General features: G+C 42.6%; 2 protein-coding genes across 39 annotated transcripts in view; both read left to right on the forward strand.

Moving 5' to 3' along the window:
• The window catches only part of SORBS1 (sorbin and SH3 domain containing 1), a 163,804-nt gene that overhangs the window by 89,170 nt on the left and 51,957 nt on the right, over positions 1 to 22,677 (forward strand). For 21 of the 38 annotated variants that reach the window (XM_032190804.1, XM_032190803.1, XM_032190808.1 and 18 more), the window contains 7 exons: positions 7,318 to 7,373; positions 9,383 to 9,448; positions 11,499 to 11,594; positions 15,391 to 15,510; positions 17,106 to 17,132; positions 17,268 to 17,383; positions 21,137 to 21,508. In XM_032190804.1, the coding sequence (XP_032046695.1) occupies positions 7,364 to 7,373; positions 9,383 to 9,448; positions 11,499 to 11,594; positions 15,391 to 15,510; positions 17,106 to 17,132; positions 17,268 to 17,383; positions 21,137 to 21,508 (807 nt within the window). In that variant the 5' untranslated portion in view covers positions 7,318 to 7,363. The remainder of the gene's footprint in view (positions 1 to 7,317; positions 7,374 to 9,382; positions 9,449 to 11,498; positions 11,595 to 15,390; positions 15,511 to 17,105; positions 17,133 to 17,267; positions 17,384 to 21,136; positions 21,509 to 22,677) is intronic. The other 17 variants (XM_032190823.1, XM_032190824.1, XM_032190825.1 and 14 more) reach the window with 5 other exon arrangements.
• LOC116491114 (CCR4-NOT transcription complex subunit 3-like) lies at positions 17,396 to 20,952 on the forward strand. The gene has a single exon (XM_032190844.1). It carries the CDS (start codon positions 19,628 to 19,630, stop codon positions 20,624 to 20,626), a length of 999 nt encoding a protein of 332 aa, XP_032046735.1. The 5' UTR covers positions 17,396 to 19,627; the 3' UTR covers positions 20,627 to 20,952.

Raw genomic sequence — 22,677 nt, forward strand, 5'->3', positions numbered from 1 at the left:
TTGCTGGGACCATTTTGTGCGTGATATTCAGGTAGATGAACTGGTTCTGGGGGAATTTTTCCTGAGTAGCAATGCCTCCAGCTTGGCAAAAGCTAAGGAGAATGACCCTGTCTAACTTCTAGTGCACCTCTGACAGGGCTATAGGTGGAAGTGGGGTATGCCCAAGTCCCCTTATGCATAGCCTAAACTTAGCTTTTCCTGTGGTTTCTCGGAGATCATTGCAGTTGTGTTTATATGAGGGCAACTTTCAAACTGGTTTTGCTTATTCTGAAGCCATCGTAAAACACCTGTACAACTGACACACACACACCTTGTTTGCACTGTGCTGGCTCAGTTAATTTCAGATATTGCGTGAAGAGGCTTGAATCTTCCCTCTGTGTGTAATAGGAGTATCAGCTATATGGCTTGCAAGGTGTAGCTTAGTGTTTGTTTGTGCAGAGCTTGAAAACAGCTGGTGCGAGCAGAGGTTGGGAGTAAAAATTGTTCGATATGGGTGCCAGTGTGAGCATTCAATACCAGTGCAACTCTTCTGCCTTACACAACTAGGAATCCCAGAACGTATCTGGGTTTGTATAGGGTGATCTGTAGTATTAAAGTTATCTGCTTTATATGTCTGAGACACACAAGAATCTTTTCTCTACAAACATCTCACAAAAAAATAGGCTAGTGTGGATCTGAACTTTGTGATGCTAGTCAGTCTCTAATTGATATTTCTACTTAATGCAACTTCCACTTATTTACTACTTCACTGTTTGGGAGCATATGACAGCAGTGAAAACAGCCATTGTAGTCTTTACTATACAAAATCATGCAAGAGAAGCTGCTGGATGTTGTTTAGATGATCTAATTAATTGTATTTACAGAATGCCATTCACTGTATTAAATGCGATGTAGTGTATGTGTGCCCCTCCATCCTGTGGTTGGCTGAATAGATCCATTGTTATACATAATTAGGGCTTCTGGAACTTGGGTTTGTTTATTTACAGCAATTGTTCAGCAGAGACACAAGTGGCCCCATATCAGAGGTGTACACAGAGCTGAGCGCAGCACACAGCACCCCAGCTGCACAGAGCGTACAATCGGTCTCAAACCAGATGGAACTCAACCTTCTGTTTCTTCCAGCTGAAGTGTAAAACCAGCATCCTCGTGGCTAGGTGTGGTCACTGCAGATTGCCCAAAAGATTTCCCTTTTGCAGAAAGGTAAATCTGGCACTGAATTAATTTCCCATTATTAACCGTAAATTGCGGTTTCAGTAGTTACATGTGCCCTGCTTGAATTCCTGTGACTCAGTTAAGTGTCCTGAACTGTCCCAGGTTGTGGCAGGCTGTTAAATCATTTGCTGCTTTCCCTCTGGAGCTGGCAATCTGAGAGCTGTGCCCAGAGTTCCCATGCACAGGCTGCACATGAGGTGTTAGCATACTTATCACAGATAAATCTGAGCAGAAAAGCCCATTTCTAATGTTCTCAGATGCCGTGCCTTGAATCTCCTGCTAAAATGAGTACAAGACTTTAAAATATTCCAGATTTTTTTTTTCTGTCTGAATCTGTGATGTACTATGAGCTACTTGGTCATATAGGTGTGACACAAAAGCATTTGTTTCTTTAGTAGGCACAGATGATGCCCAGGCTGCAGCTAATGTCACTGTGATCTCAGCCACAAAATACAAAAAATAAAGGGTGGTCATGGCAGACTCAGGAGGAAGTCGAAGCCCAGCTACAGCGCATTTAAAAACCTATTGTCATAAGAAGAAATGTTTTTGACTGGAAAGCTGCTGATAAGAGCGGTTAACTTATTCAGAGGGAACCAGTGACCCACTGCATGTCAAGTTACTCATTTGTCTCCTCTGTGCCAAACAACCCTCTGGACTGCTGTTTTACAAGCCCTGGATCTGTGGCTGAGCAGAAGGCTGATGGCTCACTCAAGCAGGAGCCACCTTTGAGCCCCGAAACCCTGCAGGTATAAGCCCTCATCACTTAATGAGGGTTCAGCAGCTGATGAAATTTTTCCAGTCTGTTTCTTTACAAGGGAGGTCCCTGTAGACATCAAGTCACTGTCTGAACTAGCACTGATCGTAGAGCTGTGTCTAGTAGGCAGGCCAGAATTAGAGTGGACCAAAGAAGCTGATCTGCATTTTAAACCTTGCCTTTTCAGCTCTTGGGCGTGCCAGCTGTAGGCTTTGCTCTGATTCTGTGATATTAAGCAGAGTTTAGGGTTTGGACTGCCAACCTTTTAAAACCTACTGCTGTTTACTAGATTTTAATGAGCTGGATGACAACATGCAGACCAGTTGCTTTGGAAACATTTGTTTATGGGTTTGTGAAATGAAGGCTCTGAGGTGCGATCTCTTTCTGAAAATGCATGGAGAGGGGAGCACACGTGCTACTGAAACAGAAAAACAATGTTCATGCAAAACAGTGGAGTGCTAGCTGTTTGTAAACTAAATTTAGGCTGCAAGTCAGAAACTTTGTTCCAGCTACAAGAAAGGAGTTGTGGAGGCAGGCCATATTACCAGTTTCAAGCTGGAACTTGAAATGTTCCTGCCCAGGATTGTATGACACAGTTGCCTGCAATAGCATGGGAGTAGGCTTTGATGACCCCGGAGATCCTTTTCTGCCCTGTGTTCCAAAGTGGTGACCTTGAACTCAGTTCAACTCAGGTTGTTGGTAAATTTTGTTTACTCTGAAGTTGGTGACTGGAAGATGACTTGATTCAAAAGCATCTGATTTCTTAAAGCCACATCTCCTGGTTTACATTTCCTATTTGACTTTTCTTATCTATGCAGTGACATGTTACTGCTAAATTGCACAAAACTTGGCACATGCCCCAGATATACCCATTAGGAAGAAAACAAACAAGCACCATATTTAAAAAAAAAAAAAAAAGACAGCGATACTGCATATGAAATGTGCTATGCTTGTTTATTCCAACAGCTGTAAGTTCAATTATTTATAAGAACACACTATTTCGGCTTGCATTCAGTGCTGCCATTTGTTTCATGTAGCTGAGCCTTTGCTGCTCCCGCTTTGCTGTTTTAACACTTGCTGAGGAGTGTGGGGCGGCTGTGTTGTTCAGAATCAGTATGACTCTTCTGTGTACTGCTTATTCATAGTCCTTTCATGGCATTTATTCTTAGGAGCATAATGTCTTCTGAAGGAATGACAGAATGTTCTTTAACTCTTAAAATAAAAATGACAGCCAACATGTTTCTCTTTTATTTCAGGATAAGAAAATAATGATACTTAGAGATGATTGCATGGGTTAACCTGCAGCTGCCTATTAGATGCTAGTTATTTTCTATTGCCACATTTCACATGACAGAGTGTGAGAGGTGGAGCAGAGATGTACTTTCCAGAGACTTTCTTTAAACAGAACCTCCTGGTAGGAGACACTGGCTGCAGCACAGCCCTTTGCCTTCTTTCCAGCTTTGGGAACCCATGTTGCCAGCACAGCTGGTTGAGCAGAGCATCTGGATCAGAAACACTGGTGACAATGTGAAAAAGGGTCTGAGCCAGGGACTAAAAGACTGAGTGCCATCAGTGATGTACAAAATCTGACGAGTTTTTGTGATTGCCAATCCTCCCTTAAGTCTGAAAGTCTCTCATTTTCCTAAAAGCCTTATCTCATAGATTATTTATAGATAAGATTTTTTTTTTTTTTCCTTTTAAATGCAGCACTAAACTCTCAAAGCTCTTGTACATGGAGAGAAACTTTTGCAAATATAAAAACTCAAAACTGAGAAGCTAACATAGGAGTCTGAGTCTCAGGGATTTAAGGGGCCTGTCTGATAAATCTTGAATGCTTGTGGTTAGCAATTGTTTTTAAATCCTAAGCAAGTCATCAAAGCTATCAGTAACAAGAGTAGAAACCAAAGGAAATTACTCTTCCCCACATGTACATTAGACCACCGAAAATAACCACCGCCTGTGACTCTTAGCTGAGATACCAGTGACTTAAGAGCGTGTGTCCTTACTTGGGACTATTAATGAGCTGTTTGTTACCTCTGGCCATTGCAGGGGGAGTACTTGAATGTTTAGAGCATGTGAGATAATCCAGAGACATGTTGCACAGCAGTAGTCACCACTTATCTGCATTCCTCCTAAATAGGGCTCTAAATCCGCTGTGCTGTGTTTCCACACCAAGTAGGGAAGGAGCTGCAGCCTTCGGAGAAATGTGCTGGGGTGAAAGGGAGGAAGGAGCCGTTGAACATCTGCCTAGATGTACGAGGGAACTGGCAAGGAGCTGGTGGACATTAAGTACAGACACTGGCATCTTCAGGACTACAGTCGCTGGCATATGCCCTTAGGAATTCATTACCTTTCATTGTGTTTTGAATGTTTGCAGCTTTGAAACCGTTGTTGCTACATCTGTCATATTTCAGGAAAGGCATGAAAGCCTGGCAAGGAGACAGGGGACTGCTGGTTACGTCAGGGAGCTGGAAGGAGATACTTGGGTGATTTTGTGTGTGTGTGTGGTTTGGTTTTTGTTTTGTGTGATCTGGCAGTACCAGTTTTCAGTTTAAGACTGACACGAGGGATCTGTTTCTGGTTCCTTTTGAATGGCTCGGTTACGAGGTGTGGGTGAGCATACTGCCCATGTCTATGGGACTGGCTTGGCTGTGTCTACAGGAAGTTCTCTAGAGCAATTGGGAGCAGCACATGCTTCCAGATCCATCCCTTTTGCAGCCCGTGGGCAGGTTGTCTGGCTAACCTGGCAGAGATGCTTTGCCCAAGGATGCACCACCCAAATACTCGCAGAGCACTGACCTTGTGTGTACATCCCCAGGTGCTAGAGGGCAGCACTTTGTGGGGGCCATGGAGCCAGATGTGCTCTGTCTGAGCCATATGTCTGGTCCCAAGAGCGGCCTTAGGCTACTCCATAAAATACAACGTGGATGTAACAGCACTTCAGTGTGTGGTTTAGGTTAAGCTTGTGGGAGACAAGTAGGAATAACTCCGTGTCCTGATGCAAAAATGCACTGAGGCATGTTCTCAACTTCAAACATGCACCATAATTTCTTCAATCTAAACAGCAGGTATTTCTACCTGTGTGCAGTGAATCTGCACAAAGAACTGCAAGTGACCTAAATCAACTTTAAAATCAACTTTAAAACTGAACCTCTGGAGTTACAGGAGTTGAAGCACTCTGGATTGCTTATGGTACTCCCCAGCCCTCTGAATCCATTCTTTGTATGGGAACCTGTGTTAAGTGTGCACTCACTGGAGTGCTTGAGCAATGCTGATTGGTTTCACAGTTAATGAACACTGAATGCTTGTTATTTTAATTGAATTCTGAAATCACTAGCAAGCATGGGGATATGTAGAAAAATCATTTTTCTGCATCTAGTACCAATGAGTTTGTACACCTTCATTTAATTTTAGAAAGCTTATTTCTTTAAATGCAACTTTATTTTTAATCTCAGATCACTTTTTATGAGAAAGTAGTTTGTTCTTCTAAGGTGAAATAATTGAGGTTTATAGGTGTGGGGTTTTTTGGCCTCTCCTCAGTCTCCTTCAGTCTCCTCTGCTCTAGGCCGAACAAGCGAAGTGACTTCAACCACTTCGCATACATTTTGCTCTCTAGATCCTTCACCATCCTTGTAGCCCTTATTTTGACACTGACTGATAATTTTATACTGCGGTGCCCAAAACTGCACACAGTGCTCCAGGTGAGGTTGCACCAGGACAATCACTTCCCTCAGCCAGCTGGCTGTGCTGTGCCTGCTGTACCCAGCATATGGTTGGTAGAAACCAAAGACAGATCCTGTATTGGCAGACGAAGTAGGGCAGCGGGCCTTTAAGTTTCTGTTCAGGTGGTTTGAGACTGTACCCCCTGAACCCACACTGTGTTCCGGTGGGATCAGCTTCAAGTTGGCTGTGTCTTGCTGAGCCTTCCCTGGCCCACAATATATATCTTATGTGGATATTTTAATGAATAAAATAATTCAGTGTTGGTAGCTCTTCCTAGAGTGACGTGCCTGGAGCCCAGGTGTTGGCTAGTTTTACAGACTAGTCTGTTACTATATCTGTTTGTTTAATTTTCTTTCCTTTTTGAGTATCTGTTGAACATGCTCATTATACTCTGGCTGATACAAAATGAATACTGGATAAGAATGGGGGGATTTCAGGCAAAAGGGCAAATTTACTTCCCTGAAGACAATTTCTATCTCTTACAATGCTGTATTGTTGATTCCAGTTCTAGTAACAGGAAAACAAGTATCTCCGATTCTCTTCTTCAGCTTCTTAGCAGCTTGGAAGGAGAGAAGGTGGGGAAGGTGTTGTATCCCCTTTCTCCCATGTTTCACAGATTAGTGTCTTTTGGTTATGCACGATTGCACGGCTTGTGATACCTACTCCTATTCATGCCCTGGGATGCATTTAACTACCTGGAGTCACTCTTGCTCTCTTTAGTGCTTTTTTTTTTTTTTTTTTTTTTGAAGTCAAAATGAAAGGGTCTCTAGGACCTTTAGAGAGTTAAGACATCCTGGCAAACATAGACATGTTTTGTAGACATGCTGTTCTTTCACTGTCGAGACTAACATCAACAGTGTGATGCTGTGAAAGCTGTTAGGCTGCACACATCAAATCCTGCTTGGAGTGGGTACTGGGTAAGAATAGGCTCCACAGTTGTCCCCTGTAGTTTCTCAGGACTGAAAATTGACTTTTCCAGTCCCAGGCTGATAGTTTTTCCTCTCGGGTTGGTGATTTCATTGCCTTTGGTTCCAGGAGGATTAAAGCTTCTAATTTTAAGTTTCACATACTGGAGTTTGTTCCTAAAGATACCAGTAGCACTGCAGGACTGGAAATGGTTAGCACAGAAGTTAATATGCATTTCTACAAATGTTTCTTCTTCACTGTAACATCTTCCAGAGGAGTGGCTGACTTTGATATGAGCAGCAGATTGTCTTGAAATCTGGCAGTGGCCTAAGCTGAGGGTTTTAGCTTAAAGATGGTCTCACTATGATTTTTTTTTTTCTCCCTGAAAGTGATACACTTCATATGTTAGAAGCTAACCAGACTTGTAATTTTCCATATATAGACTTATGCTTTAATCAGTATCTCATGATTTGGTGTTGAGGATTCACTTTAAGGTTTGAAAGTAGTGCCTCTAATTGGGTGGAAATACTCATCAGTTTCTGATGATTATGAATAAAAATTGTAACTGCTGACTGACATAAATTCGTTTGGGTTCTGAACTAAATTTCTTGATGAAACTACAATTCTTACCTTGACTTTTGTAATGATTGTTCAGCATCATATCTACTACTGCCTGGGCAGGCATGAAAGAAATTAACCATTCTGTCTTTCACTTTAAACAGAGATAAACAAAATCCAGAAGTGAAAAGGGCAAGTCCCTCTGCCACAATGAGCTCTGGTAAGTCTGTTATTTTCTATTTGCAATCATTAGCCTACCTCTTTATATTCTTTTATTCCTCTTCTGTATCTTGGCAGGCAAAGCCCTGGCATCACAGAATGGTTTGGATTGGAATGGACCTTATAGACCATCTAGTTCCAACCACCTTGCCTCAGGCAGGGATGCCACCCACTAGGTCAGGTTGTCCAGGGCCCTATCCAACCTGGCCTCAAACACCTCCAGGGATGGGGCATCCACAACATCTCTGGGCAACCTGTTCTAGTGCCTTACCGCCTGTGGAGTAAAGGATTTGCTACTAACATCTAATCTAAATCTCCCCTCTTTTAAGTTAAAAGCTGGTATCCCATGTCCTATCACTACACTCCCTGATAAAGAGTCCCTCTCCAGCTTTATTGTAAACCCTCTTCAGGTACTGCAAGGCTACTATAAGGTCTCCCTGAAGCTTTTTCTTTGCCATGCTGAACAACACCAGCTCTCTCAGCCCTTTCTCATAAGAGAGGTGCTGCAGCTCTCTGAGGAAAATCTCAGGGAACCTAACTATTGGAGAAAGAATGGGGTGGCTTCTTAATGAATAGTGTCCTGGATTGACCTTTGCTGTGTTAATTTGGCTTATAAAGCTCAAATAACTAGAAATATTTTGAGACAAGGTAGGTCCCTTCAGCTTCTTTTACTTTGTAATACAAGATTAGAATTCAAAATTATTGTGACTACTTGAAAAAATAAAAGATCTGAAAGAATTGGGTATGTTTTAGTAGTGGTGAATGCAAAATTTGACATCTGGACAAGAAAAATCAGCTGCTCAAACAAAAACAAGGGAAGAGGAAATGGGGCTATTTGGCAAGAGTAAAACTGCTGGGCTTGTCTAGGTAACAGGCAAGCCACAGTGAAAAACTAAAGCAGACACCATACTGAAATGCCATATGTAGGACCCATGGAATAATATTCTCGACTGATTTTAGCACTTTATCATGTTTCAGCGGGGGTATCATGTCCAACGTTTAGCACCACATTTTGATAAAAACATGAACCATTTGGAGACAGCCTAGAGGAATTATAGAAAACTAATCAGAAGTCTGAAAAACACGATCTGGGAATTTGAATTAAAAGTTGCTAAGACTTACAGCTTGTAAAACACTGGAGTAGACTGCTGTAGGGTAATACCATAAGTTGGTAAGAACTGTTTAGCCAAATGTTTGTCAGCAATGACAGAGGTAGAGTTGTTTCTGCCGTGGGTCAGGAATAGAGCATTAGATGACTTTTGCAGGTTCTTTCCAGCATTGTCTTCTGTGTTTCTCTGAATTCACAAAAGCCAGTTTTATTCATGTCAGCTGAGGACCCTGCAGGCTCACATCTCTCTTTTTCCATAGAGAACATTGTGATCTTTATATTGGCCCTGAGTTCAGCAAATGTTTTCTCATTAAGCTGGATTTCACATTAAATTTCCTTCAAATCTCATATTTGAAGTGGTGCAAAAGAGTTATCCCATCAGCTTTAAGAAGCAAGGCTTCAGTGTGAAAGATACTTGTAGCAAAAGGTGGCCGTTCTCCTCGTTCCCCTTGGGCCCCAAAGTCAGTAGTTATTGGGAAATTGCAAAGCAGTCCGGAGTGCCATAATGCAGCATGCAGCTTGAGTACTGGGGATTGCGGGCCAGCTCCATTATCTTTGGGTTTCTACACACATCTGGCTGATGCAATAGTGAAGAGTATTTGCTTTTCTTGTGCTAGAATGTGCATGTCCCATTCAGAGCTGGAACACCACTGAGCTGGGTGCAATGTGCACGTATAGAGAGAGTCCCCGTTTAAAAGAGGCTGCAGTCCAAGTAGGCGAAGAGGAAGGCAAAACAGAGCTGTCATCCGAGGGAGATCTGTCTCCAAGCAACATCTCCTGAGACAGTAGGAATAATTCCTAGCTCCTGAATCAATAGCTCTGACCCATGGCATAGTCCGATGTTAAATTCAGTTGCAAATACTTTAACCCAGAAATAATCTGTTTCTTTGTTTGTCTTGCAGAACACAAAGAAATTGATGTTGCAAAAACTGTTGTGAATGGGCTTAGCAGCAATGGACAGGAAAAAGGTGGGTTAAGAGCTTCAGACGCACCTCTGCAGCTCCCCCTGCATGTCAACTGAGTGATGTGGTTGACTTCCTGGGCATTCGCTGCAGCAGGGGTTTCCAAATTTAGTTTGCCTGGCGACTGATACAAGAAAGGCTTTGTTCTGCAGCATGCCAGCAGCATTTTTTAGCTGAACAAGTGTTCTTTGTCTCTTAAGTAACAAAAGGTGGCAGGCTAGATTTGCATCTTTGTATATTTCCAGTGCTGTTTTGAAGAAATATGTGCACTGCTTGTGTTAATTGTCACCACCTGAGAATCCATATTTCAGTGTGTTTAGACAGCATGGATTTTCAGATACCTATGTATGAATCCTGTTCGTTTCAGAGGGAGGTGAAAGTTTGAGCCCAGGATTAAAGAGCTGGAACTAACTCTTTAGGTAATAAAGTGATAAAGAAATCTGTCATTAGCAACAAGGATTTTAAATCCCAGCTTACCTGAACAAACTGGTCATCACGTTAATGTCAACAGGTCTGAAGCGTGCTTTACAGCATTCGATATTATATAGCGATGGTGTGTGTTTTGGCACAGTGGAAGTATACGAGTGTATGGGTTGGTTGTCTGCAGGGTTCATTTCCTTTCTTTTCCTTTGATGCCTTTGTATAGTGGTTAGTATTATGACTGCTTTGTAGATGGCTGAATTCCATCAGTTACTGAGCAGAACAGAATTAAGGTTTTTCCCTAAACTGTAGACTGTTTGGAGTTGGGATTTATTGTTTTCACAGGATTTGCAGTGCTCAGGGAGAAGCTTGGAGAACAGGGTTCGATTTGGGTTCCTTTTTTTAATACAAGTGGATTTAAAACCATCTCATCAAATAAAAATAATTTTATCTGGAGTTAGAAAAAACTCTTATCAAGCTCTTCTTATATCCTCTTGCTTGAAATCCCTTTGCCAGGTTGAAATCTCTGGGTTGAAATCTCTGCTTTCCAGTTTAGCCTGGGACTAGAAAGATCCCACCAAGAGGGGGTATACACGCCATCCTGATGTCCATGCCTCCCTCAAAGTGGCCCAGCACTGAGAATTGGTGTGTTAAATATTAGTAATGTAGTTCTTGCTCCTGATTTTGCCGGCCTGAAGGAGGTGGAAAGAAGGGAAGCACCTGGCATTTTCCTGTCAATACTTGCAGAAAACTAGCAGGTTTTAAAGGAGAAAATCCTGGCTCTACAGAAATCAACAGTACAATTCATTACTCTTGTGGAACTGTGACTTAAAAGGTGTTTATCTTGGCAGGTCTCGTTAAGCTTTACCAATGAGTAGGGTGTTTTTTGTTGTCGTTTCTAATAGTTCTACATTAGTAGCAATGAAGAGTTGGAGAGGAAGTAGCAGGTATTCTGGAGAGTTTTGCAACAATTGCTAGCACTTTGCACAGTGTAATATGGTTTCCCCCTGTGTTACTATGCCTGGCGCAATTAGTATGCAAAATGATGAAGTGCAGTAGAAATTTTTAATTCTTAAACTGGTATTTTTTTCTGAACTGGGTTTTTGATGCTGCACTCTGTCATGAGACTGTTTTCAGGATTATTTCATGTTTCTCTACTCTCTGTTGAACTTGTAAAGCACGTGACATAAAATCCAGAATTCATGTAATGCACTAGTTTAATTATCCACTCTGAACTTCTCAATCTGTGTTTTTTTCACTTTAACTGAGCCGTTTTAACATTGACTTAATATTTTTATTGTTTTGCATGTAGTGTGTCTCAGCAAAATGATTACACTAAAAGTTTTTGATGGCTTCTAAAAACTAATGCTTCCAGATTCTCATCCCCTGCAGCGCAGTGGCAGTCAGCAGTTAGTCGATTCAGTAAGCAGTTCTGCACACTGCATAAAACAGACACGTCCTGAATTAGGACAAGCGAAGGGATATTTTTAACGGTTGCATCAGTGCTCTCTGGACTGCTTTTGTATTTGAAATTTCCTGCTATTGTGTCTCCAAGTACATTAGAAATTTTTGTGGCATGCTTCCCAAACTCTGTTCTTCCCTTTTGGATGTGCCATTTACACTTTTGTGTTTGCAGCTGTTGATGTCCCTTTATATACACGCTCTATTTCTGCCGTTAAAATAATCCCTGTGAAGAAAGTGAAAACTTCTCCTCACCTAGTGCTGCCTACAGGTATCTTCTCCCCACCCTGGCCTTCCCTGCCCCACCCCGCATTAGTTGGCCATCCATCATCTTTCTTTCTCTCTGTCTGTCTCCTTCTCTCTCTCTTTCTCTGCTTCACCCACATGCTTTGGCTAGTTTTCAGCTTCATCCTTCTCACTGTTTCCAGAGCTGTGGATTTCATCAGTAGGTAATAAAGTTAGCTCCTGACGGCACCATGCACTGTTCTCAATTATGCTGCTCCTCTGCAGACATAATTGTGTCTACTTGAATCTGGGATCGTAGTAAGCTCTTCTACTAATGCTTGGTTATGAATGATACTGTTAGTACAGCCTCATTGTGAAACGAGCTCCTGATGAATCAAAGAATATTTCCTGCCTATCTTTTAGTTTTTATGAAAGTAAACAGACATCTGTGCGCACGCTGACTTTATCCATGTAAAGAATCTGTAAATAAGGATGTCAGGCTCTGTTATACCCCCCACCCCCAAGCACATGTTTTCCTGCTAAAAGTACAAAATTATTTTTGTACTCTGGATTTGGACAGTCGTGCTAGGTTAGCTGATACTGCTTGTCTCTTCTGATCTGCCACACATGTTTTGCTGTACGAAGTACAGGGCTGATGTCTTCGTGTTTGTTAACATCTGGTGGACTCCTGTAATGAGAGATCTGGGTATTTGTTTTATTTTTCACCTAAATTGTGAGGGAATTCAACATCTTAGCTGTTTGTCTTCCTTTCCCAAAATGAAATAGTCTGACAACTTTATTTTCAACCCTTTTTAAAACACCCTGATTTTTTTGAGTTCAGACTTTTTTTTTCCCCCCAACTCTTACTGCTTTGATTTGTACTACATCTGTAATTTGTTATATTATAGTGAAGTGCTTTGGTAGTATCCCATGAGAATTTCTATTAAATTGATTGGTTTCTTAATATTTCTATTTTGTTGAGTCACTGTTTTCAAACACAACTTCTAGTGGAAAATTCTCAGCAGATTACATCAATATCTGGATTTTTGAAAACTCAAAGTTCAGGGATGGTCAGATCTGATGAAAGAAATCCAGTCCCATCTCTTATTTTTTTTTATGGTAAGCTTAAGAGACTAGCTAGTGAATGTTTTTCTTCACACCATGGTAGACCTTGTAAAAGTGTTGTGTTATGGACCCTGAAGGTTAGAACTATGCATTTGAGTATTCACTCATCAGTGATGATTTGACTATTGTTTATCCAGTTATCTCCGGAAGAATAATGAGCAGCAATATACTATTGCTGTTAATAATAGTGGCCAAGATCATACCTGACACCTCACCAAATCACAATGTATGTGCAATATTTGTTGCAAAACAGCCCAGCAAATGTGATAAAAGAAGCCTGATACAAACAAGGAGAGTGTGCAGCATTAACCAAACAAGCAAAATAGTGGAGTCAGAGCACAGGGGAGAGCTTCAGGATCCAGCTGTAGTTCAGTGCTGGTTTTTGGATGTGGGCCTCAGTCCCTTGTGCAAGCTGCTGGTATTTGCTGTACAGCACAGGTGAAGTCTTCCATGTCCTGCTAAAACATCTCTCCTCAATCTCTGCGGAGGGGTCAGTCCCAACATTTTTTTGTATTGTCGAGGGTCCTGCCACCCGAAACTTAGTATCTAAATGGAGTACAGAAATGACAAGAGGAGTCAGGCACAGAGCACTTACTGTTTTTTTTCCTGGACTAATAGTCCATGGTCAATTCCAGGGCCCTTTTCCTCCAATATAATGGGGACACTTCTATTTTGTGGTGAGCTCTAGGTGTTTTTCTCTCTCTCTCCAGCGCATGTGAAGGGTATATAGGGGAAGAATATAGAACAACGGCAACCCTTTACTCTGTGGATGTCTGAATAAGGTGTGGTGACTCCCAGCAATATATCTATGCCTCAAAGTACTCTTGAAACTGGATTCACAGAGCTTAAACCTTGGTACTCTGGTTTGAACATGAGTCCAAAGAGTCCCGAGGCTGCGTGTTGTGCTGTGTGGATGTGAATTGTAGACAGAAATAGTGTCCTGTACAAGAGTATTTCCTAACCTTGTTCTGCATCCAGTTCTTTAGGACTTTTTCAGAAAGGATAGCTTCGGGTAGCAGATTTACGTGTAGGACTACAGGAAAAGTGGATTAAGTAGGGAATCAGGATATTTTCTATCAGTACAGCCTTTATTTAATTTGCAACATTGAGGCAGCCTCTAGAGGGGCAAAACTATCCACACAGATGTATTAAATGCTTCTCGGTCAGAGAAGTCACTTTCTATTTCAACAGCCACGTGGGTGACCTTAAAGCGTGGTCGGGTGTGTGGTATGAGGCTGAAGTTGGCATACTTCAGCAGCATTTGCTAAGTGCGGATCCGCTACCTGAAACTGCTTTTTGAGAAAGCCCTAAAGCATTGGAAGCCCAAGTAAAAGCCTTCACCATGGTGATTTCGGTGTCAGTCTTTTCCCTTACTGCTCTTGTCCACCTCTGCTCTTGGTGTTTCATTACGTTGTGGCAGTGTTCTGCAACCGTGGCAGAGGTGTTGTCATGGTCTGTAGGCACAATGTGGTTGTAGTTGGGCACTGTCTTACTGATGTCAGCCAGGCGATGCAGTTTTGCAGTAAACATAAGCTGTTATTTGGGCAGCAAGCAGCAGCTTTTGCCCCCTCTATCCAGTCTGGAGGCATAACTGTCACTATAATAATACTTCCTAAAGGGCAACTGCATTGCTCCCGGGGCATAGGGAGCTTAATCCTCACCCCGTAAAGCTAAAAATCATCATGTTGTCACTTGTGCAACACAGCACATCCTCAGAACACCTTCAGGCTCCCTGTGCATTGTCATGGTAGGACAAGCACTTCTGTTTAGGTAGGTCAAAATGAGAAGTCTGGCAGCTGCAGGGGCAGTAATAGTGCATAAGAAAGGGAGGTGATGTGTTTTGCTATGGAAGTAGCTTGGGTAAGTAAGAGTCTCTTTAGGCTTATTGTTTCTACAGATATGTTAGAGGAAACAACTCTCTAGAAAGGTTTTTAAATAAGGGTAAGAAGATAACAAACTTGAACTTCAAGGATAATGAATAGGATGACAGGGAAAAAACCCAAACCATGGACTGAAATGCACAAGGGTAAGCGTGCGCTGAAGCTGTGCTGAATCAGGCCTTAGCCAGAAAGCTGGCATGACCTGGTGTTGTGCTCCACCGGGTGATCTAAGCAGGTATGTTAAATCTCCTACTTTAGTGATTTGGGTTCCCGTGTCAAAAAGGTGCAATACTACCATGAAATGGGAGGAGATGGCAAGGACGTAGCTTGCATTGTCCTGCCGTTAGATTGTATTTGGCATAGTTGCAAGATTTTGTCCTCCAGTAGGCCTAAGAGTTTTTCAGTCCAGCACAAAAGGAATTTTTAAGGCCTTAGCATGAAAATCCCGTTGCTTTATACCACTGTGACATCCCTACAGAACCTACAGAAAAGTCTTGGGTATAATTGTGTCCAGCTAATTCATGCAAAGCAGACCAAATAAAGCAAGTGGACTCATGAAATTTGGTTCAAACACTCATGCTTTTTTTCCTCCTCTCTTAGCTCTGTTACACTGACTCAGAACTTTTTCTACATTCATCAGTTACTTGAATACAAAACTGCTTTGATTTCTCAATGCTTTAAATCCAGAGCTAATCTTCATCAACATAAACATTACTAGATCAATTCACCCAAAGACAGCCATGCTAAAAATACTCCATAGAGCTCTGATGGCTTCTAATAGCTTTCATCTAATATCTCTTTCAATGTGTCTCCTCTGGGCCTGTGCATTTCCTGTAGAAATGGATCCCACTAGAGTCTGCAGTGGAAAAGGAGCTGTGACCCTCCGGGCATCTCCAGCCTACGAAGAGAATCAGAATCTCTCTTCACCGTGTCCTCAGGATGCTGAGCAACCTGAAAGTAAGTGTAGTGGGTGCGAGGTTAACTGGAATATGTTACCTCATGGTAAGCTCATATGAGGTCAGTCCAGAGTCCTGGGGAGGTGTTGTTGTTTAACTTTTAAACTAAGACTTAAAGCCCCAGATCCTGTACCAGAGTCAGAAACCTCTTGTAAGACCCAGACCAGCAGAGGGAGATGAAGTCCTGCTGTCTCCTAGAACAGGTTTCATGACCACTCACTCTTTGTCTGTAGATTGCTTACAGGTCCCTTTCGCTGTCAGGAGCAGCAAAAAATCTCAGCTGGTTGTTATTCTTTAGTTCTGTTTTCCTGGCAGGCTCCTATCCACCTCCTTTTATCCCAAGCCAAGGTGGACCAGAAAGAGGCCGGGTGGTGCTGCTGCCACCACGGCATTCACTTGGGTTGTCAAGGCAGCAGGGATGGCATCCCAGACAGGCAGTGTCGCCACAGAGTTCTGCCATCGTTCAATAGCAGATGTGTAATTACTTAATTGTAGGAGACAGGCAAAGCATAATAAACCTGTCCAGTGTCGTGGGTCTGGCAGAGAGGATGAACTCCCAAAGGCAAGATGCTGTTAAGGGGAAAGAGGGGGGTCAAACTTGCTCCTGAAAGCAAAACACACATCATTTCTGGATGCATTGTTGTAGGAAGGGTGATTCCATTAATTCCAGCCTCAATGTGCCACTTTCTGCTCTGTCTTCTCCTCCCCCTTCTGCTCCACCTATGACCTCCCCTCTTTTCATGCTTGCCATTCCCTATTTCTTCATTCCTGCCCCCCACCATTGCCTCACTCCTTTCTGCTGATGGCTTCATAAATTTCCTGCAGCCTGAATGGCAATGAGCCTATTACTATGGAAATGAGATCATTAATACTACTTTTGCTTACTCTCTCAGTCACTTATGAAATGTACTTTGGAGCTGGAAGTCCTTTTTGCATGTAACTCGAACAGCAAAATGACTAGCAGGGGGAGAGTCAGTGGGGAAGAACCCAGTGGGAGGTGGGTAAATAGTTGATGAGACTAAAGCATCTGTCTGCAGGGACTCGGTTGTAAAGTGACGTTGTATTTTATTTTTTTTTTAATCCTCTTCACATGCATGCCCTTAGTCATCAAAACCTGATCTGTTTGCTGGCAGTCCTCTCCCCCTGTTAATCATACACAGTGATGTTGACAAGGGTAGATATCTCTTCATAGGCTGTATTAGGGCTGAATACGGGGTCCCTGCATTTCCAGTAATGTGTGGTGTTTGGACTTAAAAGCTTCAGCTTTAGAAACTAGCTAGCTGGGCTGCCTTTTTGCCTCTGAAATAAGAATGTCAATGAACAATTGTTTCTTCATTGCTCTGAATGAATTGCCTTGTGTTTACAAAGGTCAGAAACAAGGAGGGCATCATGTTTAGGACTGGTCTCTATGGTAATTAGGCAGCCCTGTCAGAGAGCATTTTATGTGTGAAATGAAGTAATTTGACTCTTAACTTCAGTTGGTACATGTTTTCTGTAAATGTAACAGTTTATTTCTTCCCCCCCACCCCTTTCTTTTCCTTTATGCTTATCCTCCACCCCCATCTCTTCTGTCCCTCTTTTCTGTGAAATGCCTAGGTCTGGAGCCAGAAAACACAGAAACAGGTACAAACATTGGCTGCATTTGTTGTTGCTTTCTTGGAAGTATTTCTTGTTGACTGGAAAAAAATCCCCTCCTTTCACTCATTCTGTAGCTGGAGGGAATCCTCTGTGATCTGACTTGTTTCCTTCTGCTTCTAGATGACTGGAGGTCATCATCTACTACTGATGCCAATGGGGATGCCCAACCATCTTCTCTGGCTGCCAAGGGCTACAGGAGTGTGCGTCCAAACCTTTCCTCAGACAGCAAGCCACAGGTAAGCCTTTCTTCTGCGGCTCTGAGGGTGATCTTCTGGGTTCAAACACTCATTTCATGGTCAGGAGTCCTGGGTTGAACTCCAAGCTTTGCTGCAGACTTGGGTAAGTTGCCATGCCTCAGTTTTTCCTACCTGTCAAATGGGGACAATGCTTATGTCAGCAGAATGCTGTGGAGCTTTTGTGTTCAGACAGACCGCAGTGTTTCCTTGGTGGATGAAGAAGGATAACAATGCTATTTCTTTGCACGAAAAAGGTGAAGTAGCCATCTATTAGTCTGTCTTTTGTGTTGGTTTATTTCCTGCTGCAGGCTGAAAGCAAAGTTAGACAGGGTGTTAAAAACAAGTTACTGGGGAAATACCCTTCAGTTTTAATGCTGTAACTGATACAAGCCTTCTAAGGCTATCAAGGGAAAGGTTATTTGAACCCTAAGATAAATTGCTGAAATGAATCTATTAAAAGAGGTGTAACTTCATCCTTTTTCTTCTGGGTGGTTGGTCTGTAGAGAAGCAGTCTGATGAGGAAGCCCTTTGTTAGAAGCTGCTTTCTTGTATGAAATGGAGTCCCTTGGAAGTCCCTTTGTCTCCTAGCAGGGTGACTGCTCCCATCATCAGGGACCTGTAGCAATGCTACAGAACAGACACCGTTCTTGAAATTGTAAGTGAAAGTGGAATATGGCACAGCTCAGAAGATGATGGGGAAGGGAGCTGCACCCTAATGAAGATATCCATTTGCTGTCTGATATTTACAGCTGTAGTCGCTTACTGATCTTGTTGATGAACAGACAGAGCACTGATGCAGTTGGTAATTCTTACAGAAGTCACAAGGACTATTGTCTGAACAGAGATGAAATGGAACAAAATGGAAAAAGGAAATTGCAGGTAGTAAATTAGTATTTCCTGATACCATACAGTGATAACAGGAGGCTTAGCCCAATCATTTGGGGAAATACTGTGGCAATTTGAATTCTTCCAAACTGAAGCTACTTTCCTTAAGAAACCAAAAGTGATGAGCCTCTTCCAAAACCAGAAGCCCTTCAAAAGGAGCACCTACCAACTCACTTCTGCAGTCCTTGCACATCAGGGATGAGGATGAAAGAGGAGTAGCATGAGTTCAGTAGATCATGAAGATCATGAGACAGTAGCTGCAGTTTTATGAAACTATTCTAAACCTATGTCCATGTAACAAGAATATATGCTGGTCCCAATTCGTCCTGCTGTGTGGATGAATTTTAAAGGTGATATTCTTTCAGATTTGGGTGTTGTGAGCTGTTAAGACATTTTAATTCTCTGCTTTTTTTGCATCATGTGTGTGTGCATTTTAAACTATGTTAGCAGTGATTTAGCCAGTCTTTGCCCATAAAGATACAACAATGGTGTGTATGTGTAAAACCTCCTTTTATAGTCTCCAGAGGGTTAATTTGCAGGAATGCAGGGAGCTACTGTTCACTAGGCTGGTGTTTTAGTTCTATTCTTTTCAGTAGTTCATTAGTTTTGGCTACTGGCAACAAAGAAAAAAAAAACAAACAAAAAATACACTTTCTATTGCATAGTTGCTTTACTTCAGAACAATCTGGCTTTCAGCAAAAATTCACTGTGATTGGAATTAGAGTTTCAGTCAGCAGGCAGTTATGGAGTACCAATATGTTGTAAAGTACCAAAGACAGTAAAGCTGCTCCCCTAACCCTTACTCCGCTTTCTCACCCCTATCTTGGTTCTGGAGACAAATTATGATTTCAGTTTCTCAAGAAACTTTAATTGTTCTGGTTTTGTCAAGAGCATTTTTAAGACTGAAAAGTCCTGAAGAAAACTTAAGAGCCAGTTTTTCAGTGGGATAAATGCTGACTTTTTACTTAGTCATCTGTGACAATCTATTGTGTTCGCAAGATGTTTGCTTTCAATAGCCCTGGCAAAACTGTGTAACATTCATCTTCTGGCAATGCACTTAACGTGAAGCAGAGATGGGCTAGAGCTCTGAATTCAGCTTTGTGATTCAGATGTACCCAGTGCTGGAAAGCATGTGGTTACAGAGACATGAGCCAGGGTTTAGTTAGCCAGGATGTTAGATCTTAATTCAGCAGTGTGTAGGCAGGGCCTTGAGATCTGAGTAATGCTTGTGTGCTGCAGTGAGCAGTGCTGAGAGAGGCTGTGTGAGTTGATGTATGTGGATGAGTTCTGCGCTGGCTTTCCAGATACTGTATTTGCTTTTTGTTCTTGCTGTATTAAAACCTGCTTAACCCAAGTCTAATGACCGAATTCATTCTTCAAATTTATTTTTTCCCTCCTTTTTCTTTTCATTTTGTGCTGCTTCTTCTATCCCTCTGTTGCTTCTTGACTCTGCCTGGGCAGGCCCTTCCTCCTCCCCGTCCCCCTCTTCCCAAAGAGGAAAGCTTTGCATGGCGTCCTCGCACTGACACTAAAGTGACCAACCTGCTGCCGGTGCCCATCATGGACTGCGTGTACCTGAATGCGCCCAAGCCTTATGCGCAGCGTGCATCACCAAATGCCAGTGCACGGAGTTACTTCTCATCACCCACCCCCTATGGGGCAGTCCCCAGTGGGAAGCAAGGCTTGCCAGCAGGGCATTTTTCTTCAGGTTCCAGAGATGAGGTGCATGCTGGGCAGCCACTCTTGGGAAGTTGCTCCTTGTCAAATGCATCATCCATACAACGCAGCTCTGACGGGGCAGGTCCCAGTAGTAAGGCTGGAATGAATTCCAGTCATGAGACGAAGGCGGATAAAAAGGTCACCAGACTATATGTAGCTTGTTTATCTAACAACACTTGCTCGGCCGCATCTGAAAATTCCACTGGCACCACACATGACCCAGCAGCCAGCACCAGTTTGGGTGCTGAGCTCACTCAGGCACCAGCCACCGACATTGTTTCCTCTGTACCGGGAAAAGCTCTTCCTGCTCCTTCTCCTCCTCCTATTCCTCCCAGGCCGTACTTTTACATTGTCCTCAATAAAGACGCAGTTAGTTATGGTGCGGGCCAGCCTTCCTGGACTCAGTCATCACCTCCGCAAGCTTTGAGGGACAAAGTGCTAGAGCCCCAGAGCACAGCTGCCGCAGAGGACAGAATGAGAAAAGAGCCTTACCTTACTCAGCAGCGGCAGCCGCCGTACAAGGCAATGGGACGCAGCATGGTACATGTTTTCTCTGTAACCTTGTTTTCTTCCAGCCATGTGAACGGTTCTTTAATTCATTGTAATGTTCCCTTAATGCTTTATCCCCCTCCTTCCTAATTTCTGAGCATCTGATATGCCACCTGAGTCTTGTGGTCTTCCACTTGATAATATTTAACACTCTGTGCCCCCCAACATTGATCTGTGTGTTTGCGTGTGTGTGTTGTTTGCAGGGGGTTGGGTTGGACTGGCTAGGATCTTACTATTTTAGGAAGGTGTAAAAGGATGAAACTCTGTAATGTGATGGTTAGTGCTTCTCAAGTGATGGGTGAGTGCAGCACTGTTTTGTGGTTTGATTTAGCCTCACTGCAAATGACAGGAGAGAGGGGTGGTGAGGGGAAGGAAGATATATTTTTATTATTATTTATTATTTTTTTTTTGCAAGAAGTTGTATGTGTGTGTGTTCATGGAGGCCAAGGCCAAAAGACTGAAGAAATATGTTTCCCTAGGGAAAGAAAATCTGCTGGGGCTTTATATCATTTTGGGTGCATCTTTGCATGACACTATATGGCTGCGTTAGACTAAAGTACCGGTCTTCCCCATTGCATAACAACACCTTGTTTCCTACAGGATGCCACTGCCACCACCACAACTCAGCCTGGAGTTATAGTAGTCCCCCTCCTCCAGGTTAATCCAGACAGACAGCAAGAAGGCAGCTCCAGCACTCCACCACCGCCTCTGGTTCCTTTCGGGCAAGGCTCCGTATTCCCTGAGACTGTTTCTCCTGGCACACCCTTGACTTTTCCGACTTTAGATGATTTCATTCCCCCACATCTCCAGAGGGGTCTCCACCATAACCAAGCACCCTCTGCATCTGACACATTGCCCTCTGCTTACCCGAAACTGCCATTCTTCTCATCACCACCTTCACTTGTCCCTCCGGTAACGGGGGCTTTGCACAGGGGCTTGAAGCCTGAAATCACTGGAGTCATCTCACATACAGTAAGCTTGCCAAGTACCCTCCTCACCCTTTTCCTAAATTTATATACCCAGATAAAAATGACTTTCTCCTTGGCATACTAAACTTGAGAGGAGTGATGACTCACTCCCTGCTAGCAGCATGACAACTGAAACCTTGTTTACGTCCTGTGCTAGTGCATGCGTGTTGCCTGCCTTGTGCAGCTTTGAACTTCTTATTGACTTCTCCTACATGACATTTGACTGTCTACCTTTGTGCCCATTCTGCTAGGTGATACATATCTTAAGAGTCTTCACCAAAATTATCTGAGAATAATTAACTCTGTGTAAACAGAATAGCTGCAACTAACTGATCTCTTCAGGCTCTTTTAATAGCATCGTTAAATGTGTTTCAATAACATTTGAAGTAGCGACAGCAGACCAGTTAAAGGTTAGGGCTGGCTTTCTGTTCCACTTGGAGCCACAAGACTGTATGGTGTCTACGCAAATTCCTGCTGAAGCCAGTGTAAGATTGCCGGTATTCAATGACCTAGAAGCAATAATATCAGTTACTGAGCTAAGACTCCTCCAAGTGTGTAGGCGCCATGGGATAGATCAGGGAAGAGTATCTGTTCAGTTTGGAATTCCATCTTTCACTGAAGTCTTTACAATTTTCAAAATGTACTGCAATAATTTCAGCTTGAACTTTACTGCTTTCTTCCTGGGTTATTTTTTTATAAGCTCATCACCTTCTTTTAAAAAGTCTTTAGGAATAAGGAGGAAAATGGCTGTAAGTTAAAGTTGCAGAGCAGGAGGGAAAAAAAAAAAACAAAAAACAAAAAACAAAAAAAAAAAACAACTGACCCTCCTCCCTCCTTGTAGAGAAAGTCTTTAAACAGCCAGATCTCTTATATGGCAGCTTGAGGGCAAGTAAACAGGTCAGCAAATGCTCCCTTCTCTTAGAATGGTACTTCCTTTACTTTCTTTGGCCTTTGAATCTATATTCAAACATGTGCCCTGAACAGGCATATGGGGACAGGGCACAAAGGGAAAAAAAAACAACCAAAGATGATTTTTTTTTTTTTTTTTTTTTTTTTTTTTTTTTTTTTTTTTTTTAAGTTTTTAGCATTGGCCTTTCTGCTCCTGCTGGAATCAGTGGGCTTTTATTGTTGAGAATAGTAGAAGTATTTTTATGGAGCCTGTCTGCAGGCATC

Source organism: Aythya fuligula, chromosome 7 (assembly GCF_009819795.1).
Source record: "Aythya fuligula isolate bAytFul2 chromosome 7, bAytFul2.pri, whole genome shotgun sequence".
NCBI classification, from domain to species: Eukaryota; Metazoa; Chordata; class Aves; order Anseriformes; family Anatidae; genus Aythya; species Aythya fuligula.